This window comes from Chelon labrosus (assembly GCF_963514085.1).
Source record: "Chelon labrosus genome assembly, chromosome: 11".
Classification (NCBI taxonomy): domain Eukaryota; kingdom Metazoa; phylum Chordata; class Actinopteri; order Mugiliformes; family Mugilidae; genus Chelon; species Chelon labrosus.
In genome coordinates, this window is record NC_140344.1 from 7,173,868 (window position 1) to 7,189,424 (window position 15,557).

General features: G+C 39.5%; 1 protein-coding gene across 2 annotated transcripts; it reads right to left on the bottom strand.

The window, feature by feature from the left end:
• Nucleotides 1–1,150: 1,150 nt before the first annotated feature.
• On the bottom strand, nt 1,151–15,399 carry scamp2 (secretory carrier membrane protein 2). Of its 2 annotated transcripts, XM_084554883.1 has the most exons (9): nt 15,115–15,202; nt 12,006–12,083; nt 11,487–11,573; nt 10,631–10,748; nt 9,794–9,922; nt 9,296–9,455; nt 6,599–6,700; nt 5,324–5,441; nt 1,151–2,976 (listed from the first exon to the last, which is right to left on the bottom strand). In XM_084554883.1, exons 1-9 carry the CDS (start codon nt 15,169–15,171, stop codon nt 2,827–2,829), a joined length of 999 nt encoding a protein of 332 aa, XP_084411009.1. In that variant the 5' UTR covers nt 15,172–15,202; the 3' UTR covers nt 1,151–2,826. The 2 variants fall into 2 exon arrangements, with proteins under 2 accessions (XP_084411009.1, XP_084411008.1); XM_084554882.1 differs by having other exon boundaries at nt 2,862–5,441; nt 15,115–15,399.
• Between the last annotated feature and the right edge of the window lie 158 nt (nt 15,400–15,557).

The window sequence follows — 15,557 nt, forward strand, 5'->3', positions numbered from 1 at the left end:
CTGATTATGTCTCTTGTCCTTTCTTATTCTGCACTTTTGAAACAATAACATTTATAGTTCAGTCAAATCCAGGGCTGCAAATTGTGACATTGTCTAGTGCCAAAGAGTGAAGTTTAAAGTTTATTAAAGCTTCAAACGAATGTGTAGTTAACTTAAATAAATGAATTCCAAATTGGAGTTTAAATTAATGTAGAATCAGATTCTTAATGGTGGTCTTCAGGTGAGCTCGGTCCAATGAGAAGCTCTTGAAACCAACAGTGACACAACTAAAATGAAAAATTTTCACCTTGAATTATTTTCACCTTGTGCAAACAGTACAATAAATGGTTATTTATTTGAGTTATGTGGCTGCAGCAACCGCTTAGAACTCGATTTAAGATTGTAGTCACTTATTATGAATGCTCTTTTCAGTACGTTTTAGTCTTGTTTAATGTTTTTGTGCCTCAGACCCTGATAAACAGAGATCCAGTTGCTGACTTCAAGGAATTTAAAAGCACCTGCTCAGGTTGAACTGCTGTCTGGTCGGTCAGTCGTTGATGGCTAGGTTTGATGGGAAGTGGCTGCAGTTATTTTGAGCTCCAGACAGAGCCTGGGGAAAGGAACACAGACAGACAGGCAGAGTGACAGACAGATGGTTGAGGCAGCAGTTTGGGTTTCAGTGCAGATTGTCCCTGGACTGTCTGGGTCACTGCAGACACAAAAGTCTGCCTCTCCTCTTTGCTTTGTGTCTGATCTGCTCTGTACTTAGGCTTAAAATAGAGAAGAGGAGGGAGCAGGCAGAAATGTGTCAGCCAGTGTCTCAAAGTGGATAAAAAGTATCTACACTATGATAGGCTGTCGTACAGTTGAATTAATTTAAATATTCTGGTGTAGGTGAGCCGATTTTGTTTTTTTACTGCTTTCCCACTCTGTCATGCATACTGGACCTTTCAAATTTGCCATGTGACCATTTGGTTGGGCCGAAAACCCCAGGTTGGTAACCGCTGTTATAGCTGGTCGGACCCAACAGCTCCCACTTGTGGAGAATTCGGAGTTTGTTAATGCAGTCATGGTTCAAGAGTTAAAAAAAGTAGCTTTATCTTTAACAATACAGAAATATTCAAGAAGATCTAGTCATGTGGATCTGAATAAGAGAATAATGGAGATAAAATGGTCAAAACTGTGATTTAATGCGTCACTAGTTCAAATATACCAAGCAAGGGTTCATTTACATACACATACAGATGTTTCGTAAAACACACTAAAAACTGTGAAGCAAATAAAAGTTACAACTTTGAATGAAAGCAAAGCATTTTATTAGACGCTATATTCAATGTTGAAATACAAAAAGGCATTTCATTTTGTTCACCCGAAGCAATAAATCCAAGAAATGTGTGAATTAATACGAAGCCCGTGTTACATAACGAATAACATCAAAACTCGTTATCTGGTGCAAGAACATGACGCTCTCATCTGAACTTGCAGTTGCTATTTAAGTGCTGACAGGTAACATCGAGGCTACAAAGTTTTTACACTTTACAACAAAAGAAATCACATAGAAAATATACACCACTATGCAATAATTTAGAGCGCGTGATGATCTTCTAGAGATAAAAGAAAGACTTTTTAGAGCTGAAATGTATTCAGGAAGTGCAACAATGTTGAAGAAAAATGTTGAAATACAGAATCTTAGCTGTGTACTGGCAATGTTGAACATATGGCAAATCTAAATGCTGAGAATACCTGTGAGACACTTCCTGATTATCCCTGTCGATTCACACTGGCCAATTATGCAGTTACAGAAAAATCTTCATGACAGACTGATCAGTAAAATCAAAAGATCAGGCAGTATTTTGGACTGACTGAGCCCACTGAGGCAAACTGTGTCAGTTTATGTCAATCTATTTGGGAGAAAAGGTAATTATTTCATGAGGCAGTTTAAAAGTTAGCACTGCTTTGGTTTCCAGGCAGTGTAAAGATGTAGTTCAAGCAGGATATGGCATTTGTGTAGACACTTTAACTTAATACCAAGACGAGCAGAGGAGTATGTCTGCTCACTGAATGAGTGACTCCAGATTTAGAATATTTACAGTTAAATCCAAATATCCAAAACTCAAAGCCCAGACCATAAACTACAGTTATGTTTCTTCCTAATTGGACTAAAATCTATGGCACACAAAACCAAAGGGTTCCAAGAGCAAAGCTTTTGAGAAAGTAAATTCTCTGTCAGATGTCAATCAATGACAAAAACAAACACTTCATCTTATTTATATTACAGTATCAGGATCCAACATTTGTGTGGGGAAAAAAAAAAAAAACACAAGCATGCCACTCATTTATATCCACAACAAGAGCGCATGGCCTAAAAGGTGTACACAAATATACAAAGCCAAGACATGCTGAAATAGCAATCAGTCAACTTCATTAATGGTTTATACCCCTGCTTGCACATGATGTTAGACTTTCCTCTCCACTGCTTTGGACACCCACACACTCGATGTTGCTCTGCAGGAGACGTGCTGAATGTGAAAAGCAAAACCTGGGGACTTACTTGTGCACTGATGGTAAGGGTGAAAGCAGGGAAGCTAATAACACAGCCTCACCTGGCTTAAGGTCTATACATTATTAGGTCGATTATAATTGGCAGAAATCCAGCCAAAGGCAGAAGCTGTTCCTAGAGTACCGATAACTCTCAGGAAGAATCACTGCTAGTTCGGTGCCTGCCAACAAGTTCTCAGTGAACCTAAACTTCCTGATTTGTTCATCTTTAGTTCAGTCAATTATCTAGAGCTGATAATGTACAGACCGTGACCTGTTAAAAGGAGCTCAGCTCAGCCCACTGGACCATTAGTTGCTTGCCTGAAAGGCTCCCTGGGCAGCGGAGGAGGCTGCTCCAGTGGCAGCTGACTGGAAGTTTTTATTGGTGAGGACGCCTTGTGAGAGCTCCTGCTGGGCCTTCTGGAAACTGGCCCCTGTACGACGGTACAAGCTGTGGACCTGAGGAAGAAGAAACCGTGAGGAAATGGCTGTCCTGGATCACAGTGATGAAAGATAGTAACACGCAGCACAACAAATTTTTTAACTCTGCTCACCAACAAGCATTCATGTTAACACTGACAAGCAGCTAAAACCTTTCTATAGCCTGTGAAAATGAACACAGACTGGAGACATCCTGTGGTTGTGTTTATCAGTGACTCAACAATTAATATCCATGGTAGTCATTAATTCATCCTCTATGGTAATATTGTTAGCGGTACTGCTTTATGGACACATCAGACGGGCCGCCTCTTTGGTTCAAGCTGAAATATCTCCACAACTGACGACTGAATTGTAATTTTGTAAAGTCATTAACTTCCTTCTGAGGATAATTACAAATAACTTTTGCAACCAGTGTGTCAACAGTTAATTTGCCATTACTTTGGTATATGACTAAACATACAGCTGATGACACTTCTGTTCTGTTCTTAGCTCTACTGTACAGTTCAATGCTAATTAACAGACGATACAATACAAAGACACTCTATGCTGACCACAGAAAACGTGAAAACATCAGCATGTTGTCCCATTATGATGTTAATACTTCAATGTTAAACTCTGCTGGTAGCTTGTAGTGCGTCTCTATATGTCTTGTGAATATTTATAAATGGAGAATATTTGAGTAATCGTCATGTGTTCAGAAACATTTTTCTCCCAAACCAGAACAGCAAATGACAAAGAAAAAAATACGTTGTGCTGCTGATACACTACTTCTTCATGTCTTCAGATGCAGTGTGATTAGCTTAAACCTTTACAAGTCACAGAGTTTTAAAGTCGCAATTTCAAACACTAGTAAGGACAATTAATAATACACTATGGTCGATGACATGAGAAATATATAAGTAATTCAATAAGTTTTTAACTTTGTACTGTAGGTCTCTACTGTGAAAACTACCTAAATTCAGCTACGTAAAGGAGCTATTATAGTATACTTAAACAAGAAAATAGTCACAACATTAAAACCACCAGCTCGTGAAGTGAATAACAGTGATGATCTTGTTACGACGTAACGTTCTTCTAGGAAACCTAGGTCCTGGTATATACTGTATGTAGACCTTACTTTGACCTGACACCTGAACAGTGTTGTAGAATAAGCACACTGGTGCCATGTGTTCCCTAGGTAAGCAACACGCACACTGTGCCATCCATATAATGTAAAAGAAAACATGATTAATCAGACCAGACCTCCTTCTTCCTTTGCTCTGTGGTCCCGTTCTTTTTTTTTTGTAATGAACATTTTATTGGACTTTAACACACAAATAATATTGACAGGGAGAGATCAATTCGCTCAGTCAGGGAGCCATCAAGGCCAGAATTTTACTCCCTAAGTTTTTTGTAAAGTGGATACTCACGTTCCCACTGTGGACAGGTGTCAGAATGGCACCCTGACTGGTCTGTGACTACTCAGCCCTTCATAAATCTACCTGTTATGAACTGTGTGCTCCTCAGATGTCTTTCTTTTTCAGCAGTTTGAGTCAAAAGTATCTCGTCTGTTGGATAGGACCACGGGTCTGGTCAGCCTTCACTCCCCACATGCGTCAATGAGGCTTGGCACCTGTGACCCTCTTGCCAGTTCACAGTTTTTCCTTTCTTGGATCCTTTTCGATAAATACTGAGCACTGCAGACCAGGATCACCCCATAAGAGCTGCAGTTTTGGAGATGCTCTGACCTTGTCATCTAGCCATCACAATGTGATCCTTGTCAAAGTCTCTCGTATTCTTCCATTTGCACATTTCTCCTGCTTCTCACTCATCAACTCTGAGGACAAAAATTTCACTTGCTGCTAATATGTTCCACCTACTGACAGGTACCATGATAATGAGATAATCTGTGTTATTCACTTCCACACAGTAAGCTGTAATGTAACGGCTGATCAGTGCATACTTTTAAAAATTTAACATAGAATGAAAGATATTGGGAAATCCTCTATATTGAAGTGCTTCTGAGATTTGAATGAAAATGCCAATTTCAGGGTCATAATTTCCATTTGTATGTTATATGCAGGTGCACTGGTAGCATTTTTTTAAATTCCCATAATACCCAACTTTAGAGCAGAAACAAACATGTCTACAGCCTGATGCAACAATCAGATAGTCTGTGCTCAGAAGAGGGATTTGGGACAAACCTGGATTACATTTGGTGTGATGCCAAAAAGTCAATAGACTGTAGGAATACGCCATATGAACACATACACTGTGCTATCACTCTCTTCGTTCACACAAACTAAAACTAACCCTATCCAAGATTATTCAAGAGAAACAGCTGCTGACCTACAAATTCAAGAAAGAGATGTGAACCAGCCCTTACCATCTTGAGCAGGAAGACAGACGTCACAGCACAAATAGTGAAGAGGATGGCAACTATCATCATGATGGCTCCCACTGCCGTGTTCTTACTGATGATACTGAAGGCAACGATCCAACCACTGGAGTCAACAAACATAATTTTAGGTCATTTTAGGAACATCATTGGTTAAACTGGAGGTCAGTATGACACATTGGTTATTGGGTACGTACTGGGTATTCAAGTACGTACAGAACGCATATATTCTATTCACTAATTTTTAGAGAGAAGGAGAAGGTGCTGAAGAAGTGGGCGAAAAGCAGAGAAGCAGAAGTAAAATGAGGGCTTCCAGTCATGCTGTTTGAAACAATTAATGTCAAAACAAACATGGTATGAACTGCTACATGAAAGCAGGTTTGGGGTTTCCAAACAGGCTGATAAATATGAATCCCAAATACACAAGTATGGAGGTTAATGTAACCTGACTGAGGATAAGACATGGAATACACCTAAAAATATGACTGAACTGAGGTTATGTAAGTTATGTTTTTAATAACATTCTTGTTCATCTTATCTAAGATGGCGAAATAAATATTAAACATTGAATCACTTTTTAAAACATATTTAACCAGAATGTCATATTCATTGCAATATTAAAAGACAAAACGGGGGGGGGGGGGGGGGAACTATATGTGAGACATAATAGATCATGCAACCTCATGGTACTAAAACTCAAGTATTCTGACTTAAAACACAATGATAATATCAAGGAAAGAGAACAAAGAAAGAGTGAGAGAGCGTCGGCAGGATGTAGCGGACAGTGAGCAGCTGAAACTTACAGAGTTACCAGCAGACAGAGAGGCAGCAGGCTAGAGGCTGAAGAATGGAAAGTCTCTGTCAGAAAAAGATGAAAGAATTCAGAAAATGAGGGAAAGAGAAAAGAGAGGCGACGGCAACTCGCAGCAGGCCAGCTGACCCGTAATAATCCAGATATTAAAAGGTACAAAACACTTTCAGTTAGGACGGACGACATGAACATACCGTATCTCGAAGACAACATTAAAAAAACAAGCACTTTATTATCTGTTCATCTGTTATAAGGATGTGTGTAAATTACAAATTACGAATGAATGAGTGTGTATGTCAAAAAAAATGTAGAACTAACTAAGCCTAAACCTTAGTCTCCCATTTGATGCCTGGATTTGAAACTCATACAGCAACTATGGGTGTAGCCTACACTTAACAGAACTGAATGTAATTTTCACATTCACAAGACTACACATCCAGCATGTCACTCACCTGTTGCCCCAATGGGGGATGCCTACAGACTGGATAATGAAGATGGCCACTTGGACGAAAAACACAAAGAAGAAGAAGAAGAAGCTGAAGGAGCTGTCGGTCCTAACAAAGAGAAGAAAACACATGCATTTAACTTCCACATTTAGAAAATATTAGAATATTTAGAAGTTCCAATCTGATGGTCAAAAGTGTGGGAATATTTCACACTGAGACCTAATAAGATGCACAGACTACGACAGCAGCATAACCGCTATGCACAAAGGCCTCAACACAGGAGATTTGCCAACTTCAGACAAAACCAGTTTAAGTCAAGAACTCGTTGAAGCCTCCCTTGTACAAAGGCGATGCTGCTTTCTAATGCATTTGGAAGTTGTAATCAGTTTATGTTCATAACTGAACAACGCATATTCAGCCCAGCGATATAGGTGGGGCCTTTTGGTAGAGATGCAACAGTTACCAATATAATATTGGAAACTGGTTTTGCATATAAGTAGTTTGAATGATTTATTTTTCTGTTTTTGGCCCTGTTAAGACCTTGCATTAAGATCTGATCTGGGCTCTCAGATCGCAACTGACCAGCTTTATGTGCGTGTTCAGACACGACATTAAAATGCGTCTCCAGATCCGATCTCGGTTTCTCGCTCTGTATGCAAATATAATCCGACATCATCTGGGACGCAGTAGACTATTTTATGGATCTCTACCACTGCTCCAGAACCCAGAACAGTGCAGTTTTATGTGTGTGTCATACATCAACATGACCGCATCAATAATTAACACAGTCACACTTGTGTACTCATATTGAATACTTTCATTTGTAAATTATTACTAAGATATATTTATTTTTAGTTAGTTAACAGCTACAAGGACAGAATATTTTAGACTCTCATTACTAATGAAAAGACATCACTTACAGGACTTTTTCAGGTGATCATTTATAATAGCAGTCGTGTTTTTTCTGAATGAATGCGACAAAACTTCACTGACGCAGGAGCACCCCTGCTGAGTATAGACAGTCTTTAATGTGACTCAAGAGACATTGTGTTCACACTACCAGAGGAATGTGGACACATACACATGGTCAGAGATCGGATCTCTCAAATCTCAGTGTGACCTGGGGGTGTTCGTACCTATCTTTTACTTTGCCCAGATCAGATCTTAACGACCCATTTTTAATTTTAAATTCATAAATGAACCACATACATTTGTTTTTTGCATCAAGGCTTTTTTACTTTGTCAGGAACCTCTATTTCAGCAACTTAGAAAAAAGAATTTAACGACTGTAACAAAACACTTGCCAGCGAACGACCAGGAGATGGCCAATGGTTGTATTTTACAACATGCTCGATGTATCTGCTTATAATGCATTTGTGTTGTGGACCCACATCCACCAAGGATGGAACTCAGAGAATATTTCTTGAGGAGCTGGGAAATTCCCTTGTCAAGCCACACATTGAGCGAAGAGAACGGGTACCCTGAGAACCAGAAGATCCAGCCTTGGTCAGACATCTTCAGAGCTCACCTAGCACTCCGTCCACATCATCAGCAACACAAATAGCATCCGCAACAGCACCCTACTCAGTCAGCACCTGCCTCAACACCAACCAGAACAGCTACAGCCACAACCCCACTTAGACCACCTGATTCTAAAAGAAAGAGGTGTCAGGTCTGCCCAAGCAGTAAGGACAGAAAGACAAATGTGTTGTGCTTCAACTGCAAGAAAGATATCTGCTAAGAAGACACTAAAAGTGTCACTTTGTGCCACACATGCATCTAGTCACAAACAGACACATGCATGTTCTTGCACACAGGGACTGGTTTGATTTGCTTGATTGGTTGTTGTTTGTTTGATGTTGCAAATCTATATTTTGTGTTATTACTTGTTCTGCTTTACATTTTCTGTTTGTAAAAAAGTTCTGTTGCTGAACAAATATACTTTTTTGCCTTTTGTTGAAGTATATATATACGGGTCGAAATTGACCCGTAACACCACAGATGTTACTTTAGTTAATATTATTAAAATGAAAAAACTTATAAAACAAATTTATTTAAGAGATGTGTTCTAATATCCCTCAGTAATAGTCAGGTAACACAACAACTTTTTATTTAAAAATAAAGCTAACACAGGAGGAGTGTTAATGCAAGGTCTGAACAGGCCCTTCGCAAGCCTGTGACTCCAAGCGCTCAGATGAGGAAATGCCGCTTTGCGAGTGAATGTCCAATCACTAAGCGCTAAAGCTGGAGGAAGCTGACAGTACAGGTGTCGGATTTCACATATTACTTTAACATGGCGGGAGGTGGAGTGGAAGCAGTGAAGTTAAAACTGTAGACAAAACACTATTTTGTGCACGCCAGCTCAAACGGAAACACTACCCACAGGATATCTGTGTCACTATCACCCATCCATATCACTGTCTGGAGGCAGTACAGCAAAGCGGGCCCTTGAAACTTCGCCTTCTATGATATAGAACCACTAGGTTTTGACTGTGAAACGACTGAATGGAACAATTGGAGGGCCTGGGTCATCAGAACCAAAAGCCAGGACCAAAAAACAAAGGTATGTGCTGAACTATGGGCTAACTGTGTCGTTGTAGCCATAGTACTTAGTGTTGTTATTAGCCTATAAAAGAGGTAAAACATGAATTTGTTGTTTGCCACAAGGACACACATAAAGCACCTTTCTGAATGGCAACTCACCTGAAGGCCTTGTAGATGGGCCGGTACCAGCACAGAAAGGAGCAGGGAGTGAAGAGGATGAGCCAGAGAATAGAGAGGCCAAAATCAACACCATAGTCTGAACTAAGGGTGAGGTAGGCCAGACAGGCCAGCAGGTTGAGGAAGAGAGTCACACAGTTGACTGAAGGAAACAGAGGAGAGGAGAGTCAAAGACAGTAATACAAGTAATAACATCATCACCATCATCTTCATGTATGTAGCAAAACAGAAACACTGCATAGACTGTGCAGTTTCAGTACTGCTAAGTGAAAGATTTCAGTTTTTAAAACAGATATGTATTACAAAGAATCAAATGACATTGAAATCTTGTTATGTTTTATACAGTAAAAGAAATATTTGTGCATGTTACAGTTTATGCAGTGCTACACAGTCATAGTGTTCCACAAACTCAAAACTTATTTCAAAGTGAGATCACTTTTCAGCTGTCTTGATGTACCCCTAACACTGTAATGTACTTACACATCCAGAGATAGTACATCATCTTGCAGACTCTCCGGTACTCCTGGGGGATCTCCTCTGCGAAGTCCTGATAAAAACATGGTTTGATGGGGAAGAACTTTGGAAGTGGAGGCCAGTTGTTTTCTTTACCTATCGAGACAAGAGACAACATCAGCCTTGCTTGGCTTCAATACAAGAAATGCACCAGTGCAGGAAAGTTGAGGCAGGCTATGTGCAGTATCTGATTGATATACACGTAAATCACATGAAGCACTGCTACTGAAACTTGGTGTTTGGGATCAATTTTAACAGCTAAAGAGCGGTTGTTTTTAAAATGTTGACACATTTATGTTTATCCAAGTGCGTGGGAGTTAATGTACTGCAGCATTCCTGTTCCAGCAGGCTGGCTAATGATACTGCCTTCACTCTCAACTAACACACTGCACAGCCCAGCTGACAGACCTGAATATAAAATAATCCAGATATTTTTAAACATAAATCATTCTTTTTAAAGCACGGCCATCATAAATAAATCTATATACATAATTTAAATAAAATAATCTTGTATCTGAGGTGCTGCAACTTTAACTTAAGTAAGTCAGACTTAAAATGAAAGCCACAGTTTAATAATTAAGAGTTTTGTCTAACTGCAAGGTAAACATCCATTTTTAGTGCAAGTCAACAATATTAAGTCAGCAAACCACAAATAAGATCTGTTAATGTGATATGAGAATTTTTCAGCGTGTGTGCACAATTTTATGTTCTATAATCCATAATGCACACACTGTACACTGTTTCTCTGTCTTAGTAAGCTGTGCTGATGCTACTGCAGGGAGGGGGGATTTTGTCTTTAATGACCTGTCAAGCCTCCGCCTCTGCTCTGTATGTCCTGCTCTCGGCGGTCCAGCTCGGCAGCTTTTCTCTCCAGCTCCTCCTGCTGCCTCAGCAGGTTGGCCTGAGCTGCAGCAGCAGTCGCCTGAAACAAGGAGGGTCAGAAACACTTTGCTCAACAAGCACACCAGACGTACAGGAATATCTCTTCAGTGCAGAGACTTTTCAGCAACTGCCAGGGGTTTCACATCACATGCATACGGTTTGAACAGATTGAACAGGTCCTAGCATACACTAGCATACATATGTGCAACGTTTCCTTGATTGCAAAGGAAACATTGCAAATATGACTCACTTCCTATATCAGCCTGAATTACAGTACAATATATAACTTCTAAGGGAGAAGCTGTTACAGAAGCTACATGTATCATCAACTACCTTTGAATGCTTGAGGCCACAATATAGTGAATGCATATTTATGATCTCATGATGTCTGACATGGCATAAACAGGAAGGACGCAGGTAATCTGCAGTGCTGTGCATGAATACTTATGAATAAATACAAGGGGCCACACTGTAAGATTGTGCAAACTGAAAAGATGTTCACGTAGCCACCAAACATTCTCAGGTAACACTTCTTATCTGAGGAGAAAGCATGACCACCATGACCTTGTCCTCGTCATGATCACTATGAGTTACTGTAAGTCCTTTGTGTTCTGTGTTGATTAGCATACAGATGTGCCAACACCGTGAACAATAACAGAGCAGCAATAAAACACGGACATCACACATTAGCAGGAACAAGACATAGGGAAGTAGTTGACCTCGTTCTACTTAAATGTAGTATTTTGCTGCAGCAGATAAGTGGCCTGTGTGTTCTTACCTGGGGACTGGGCTCTGTCGACGGCTGTAAGACAGCTGGCTGGTAGGGGGACGTGGAGGCTGGAGTGGTGTGAGCAGCTAGGCCATCCTGTCAGACAATAAGCAAACAAATGAGACAAATGCAATGATGAGACAAGAAGAGGAGCCATCGACAAATAAGAAAATAATGGATGGGGTGAAGGGGAAAAAATATGACGGAGAAAAACATGGAAAGTAACAAGGCGCAGCAAGAAGAGAGGAAATGGGGATGAGCGTAAGAAGCAGGTAAAGGCGAGGTGACCAAAGAACAGGAAATAAAAAAACATGAGGACGGTTGAAGGTAGGTGAGAAGAAAGAGGTTAATGAGCCAGTCAAAACAGTGAGAAAAGGAACCGAAGAAAAACCTGAGAGGACTATGTAGCAGAACAATGAAGGAAGATGAAAGGGAGGAACAACCTGACTCCTGTACTTCTTAAAGCAGAGGTTTAACGGTCTGAAAATCGAGACAAGAAGACATGGACACAGGTTTCAGAAGACTTACATTAGACTGAGGAGGGAAAGGGTTGTACTGGTCAACTGATTCTATGTTGGAGCTGGTCACTTGAGTGACAGAAGGATCCTGGAAACCGAAAACACATGTCATTAATATCAACTAATCAAAACACAGAAAAACAAAAATATATATGTCAACATATATTAGATCAGCATACAAATGTAAAAAAATAAAATAAAATTCTGGATTCAATCTTGCTGTCTTTGAAGCATTTCTTATCTTTCAGCCATAAAACAGTCAGAGCTGAGAACACACATACAAAAGAGTATGTTGAGTATTGTTGGGACTTACATGGATCAAACTAAAAAGAGATGCACTCTATCTGACCTCTAAAACCACCGTAAATCGTTTCTGCACAACTCCCTCTGAGACGTTTTGTTTTTCTTTTCCTGAGAAGCTGAAGGTAAATCTTAAAAAAAGAGTCCAGACTATGAAATCTGGAACAATGCTTTGACCAAGTCACAAAGTACAATAACATGTAGCTATTGTTGCAGTGCAGTAATAATCTCTAAATGTCTCGATAAATCATTAGCTTGGAAAACCATGAGTGAATATTAAATGGCTTTGGTGGGTTGATCAAAGAACTCTTAGAACAAAGAACAATTAGTTTAACCGTTCTCCACCTGAAAACCATGTCGTACAAGGTCAAATAGTGACCTAGTCACCTCTGATGTTCTCATACAGAAATAGGGAGAATGCTTTCCTCTGCGATTTTTTCAAAATACCCAGATTAATCACAGACTGGGATATATCCAATGATAGTCAATAAATGTCGTATTTGTGGGGCAGGCAGTGAATGCACAATATTCTATATCTATGGACAATACATTTGTGTCTGTATTTTTATTAGGCAATAAAAGTAAACAAAAACAGCCATGATTACATGACACACTAACAAATGAACCTAGAATCTTTTCCAGAATCTGTGAAGAGGATACAGTAACCCAACACGTCATTCACTCACCCTGTGGTGAGTGTGTGTGAGCTCACTTATCTGTTCTTGACACACCTGTAAACGTTCCCAGAAGGAAAAAGAGGGAAGTCTGACTAATTCCACTCCTTAACACTTGGCATTATGGAGGGAAAAGGTGGTTTCAATTCAGCAGCTGAACCAAATACACCTATAACCTCTTGGGTGTGGAGATATTCAAAGTTGTTTATGCAAAACATGTTTACCTCATGTAAAGGGAGAAAATCATTCCTGCTTAGTCACAACTGAGGGATAACTTGTGTCCTATGACAGCGCAGCAGTGAATGAAGAAACGGATGACAACAACCACTAATCTTCTCTGACAGAAGGAGGGAGCAGGGACAAGCCAAAACAAGACGGCTCCGTGTCACGGCACCTGCTGTGATAACTGCTGATTGACTAGGTGTGACTGCAGTACACATTTCATAATTGTATTTGGATATTGCTTATCAATAGAATTAAATCACTCCTCACATTGCTCACATCTAAAATTCTTTCAACGCTTGACATATTAGCTATTTTTTATGTAAATACAGACTGCAGACTTGTATAACAGATAGGCAGTGAAGTGGCAACATATTGCAAATGCTACTAGGGTATTTATTCTGGCACTTCCACACCCATCGAACAAACAGAGGCCTCAGCTGACGTCACTGCTATTGTGCACCTGATATAATAAAAGTGGGACTCTGTCCTAATGTTAAAATGAGTAATGTAGTGTCCTTGAAATCACAAATAATAGTGTTTACATATTATTCATTTGGACCAAAGCACCATTAAATAAGGTACTCTGTGTGTGAAGCCTAACTAAGCTAATCTAATCTAACAAGCTAGATTCATGTAGATGTGAAAAGACCAAATAACAGCAAGCCTCACAGCAAGCAACAGGAAATTGTTTACAGGTCAAATGTGGTCATATAATCTTGATTACACCCGGTACATATTTAACCTTTGTGGTACATATTTAACCTTTGTGGACTGATTAATGCAGTTAAATTAAATAGACTTTTAAATTGCATGTCAACCCCTTCTCACATTTTTGAAGAAGGTGCCCGCTATCAAATTATCACACTTCCAGTACTCCTATCAAGATGGGGTGCATACAGTATACAGCTTCATGAAAAGTAGACTAATACTTCTGTAGCCTAACAGATGATGAGAAAAGGCATGGCTCAAATCAAGAGGTGGCGTGAGTAAAGAAAAAACGGCTTTGGGACCTCAGATTTTTTTTCCCTGTGTTTTCCAGCCTGAAGGATGTGGACTTTGAAGAGAGCAGGGAATGTATGGGAGAAAGAGAAAGATTCACTTAGAGACATGGATTAATAAATGTCAGGATATCTAGGACCATTGCTGCTGCTCTGTCAACTATTCTTTTTTCAGTGTGTTTTTTTCCAAGCTTCAAACTTTGTCCAGTGCAATATTAAATTACTAGAAAGTTCTTCAAAGATCCATGTTAACCGAAAATATGCAATAATGAAAGTATGTTATAGAATATCCTATCAATAATGAATTCCAATCTGATTTTTATATATTTTTTTCTGCAGGTCAGTCACTTTAACATGGAGGCAATAGTTAAATGATCTACTTCCAACCATTGAACAACAGTAAGTAAACACAGCATCGCTCTCTGTGTGTGGATAAAAGTTCAATACATTTTAGGACATAAACAGAAAATTTTTTTGGAGAGCTTTGTGTAGAGAGAATGGTCTGCTAAGCACCATCCTGTAGTTGTGAAATTATTTTCAAAAAGCAAACCAGCACAATGAGTGTAGGTGACGATTGAGAGCTCCAAAATTATAACAAATCATATCAGAGATACAGACAAGTATACAATTTTCGTATGTAATAGTAGTAGGGGTAATGTGTCTAAAAAGTTTTGACAGACATTCCATGTTGGCTACAGTTTAATTTCCTGCATCTGAAATCGCAGCATACCCCGCCTTTTATTCTGACAAAGCTTTCTGATTGGTACAAAGGACTGTCGATCATACCATTTTGCCAAATAGCTGTCAACAATGAAAAAAAAAAGTCCCTCCCTCACATCCACCCTACAAGTTTCCTGACGTGCTGGCTACCTTTTAACCAGCCTAAGCTGTGCCTCAACAAATTCTATATCTACACACTTACGTTAAAAGGATTGTCGCTGGTAGGTTCTGCGAACGGGTTGCTGTCATAATCCGACATTTTGAAAAGGACCGCGAGGTGGTTTCTCCTCTCTGAAAGTGAATTAAACAACAAACTCTTCTCGGTCGCCTCAGTTGACTGTCCTATCCACTTCCTCGAATGAAGTTCAGAGCGCATGCGCACTGAGGCTGCAGGACGGTGACGTGTGCGTCAGCTGACAGACGTTGTCAAAGCGCGCCAGCTGAACCACTTCATAGCAAGCACTTTGAGCCTATCAATTGGAAATGTATGTAGTCTTATATTTATAAAAAGAAATTGAAAACAACAAAATTAGAGAAAAATGTTAAGAAAATGCACATTTTATTTACTAAACCAGTTTCTGGTATATGTTTTACGGATGCAGAATCTATTCTATACTACTCAAGGTTTTTTATCATTAATTTTAC

Coding starts and splice junctions, on each gene's coding strand:
- scamp2 (XM_084554882.1), bottom strand. CDS start 15,288: ATGCGCTCTGAACTTCATTCGAGGAAGTGGATAGGACAGTCAACTGAG. Junction 12,084..15,114: donor CCAGCGACAATCCTTTTAAC/GTAAGTGTGTAG, acceptor TTCGGTTTCCAG/GATCCTTCTGTCACTCAAGT. Junction 9,923..10,630: donor CAGAGGCGGAGGCTTGACAG/GTCATTAAAGAC, acceptor TTGTCTCGATAG/GTAAAGAAAACAACTGGCCT.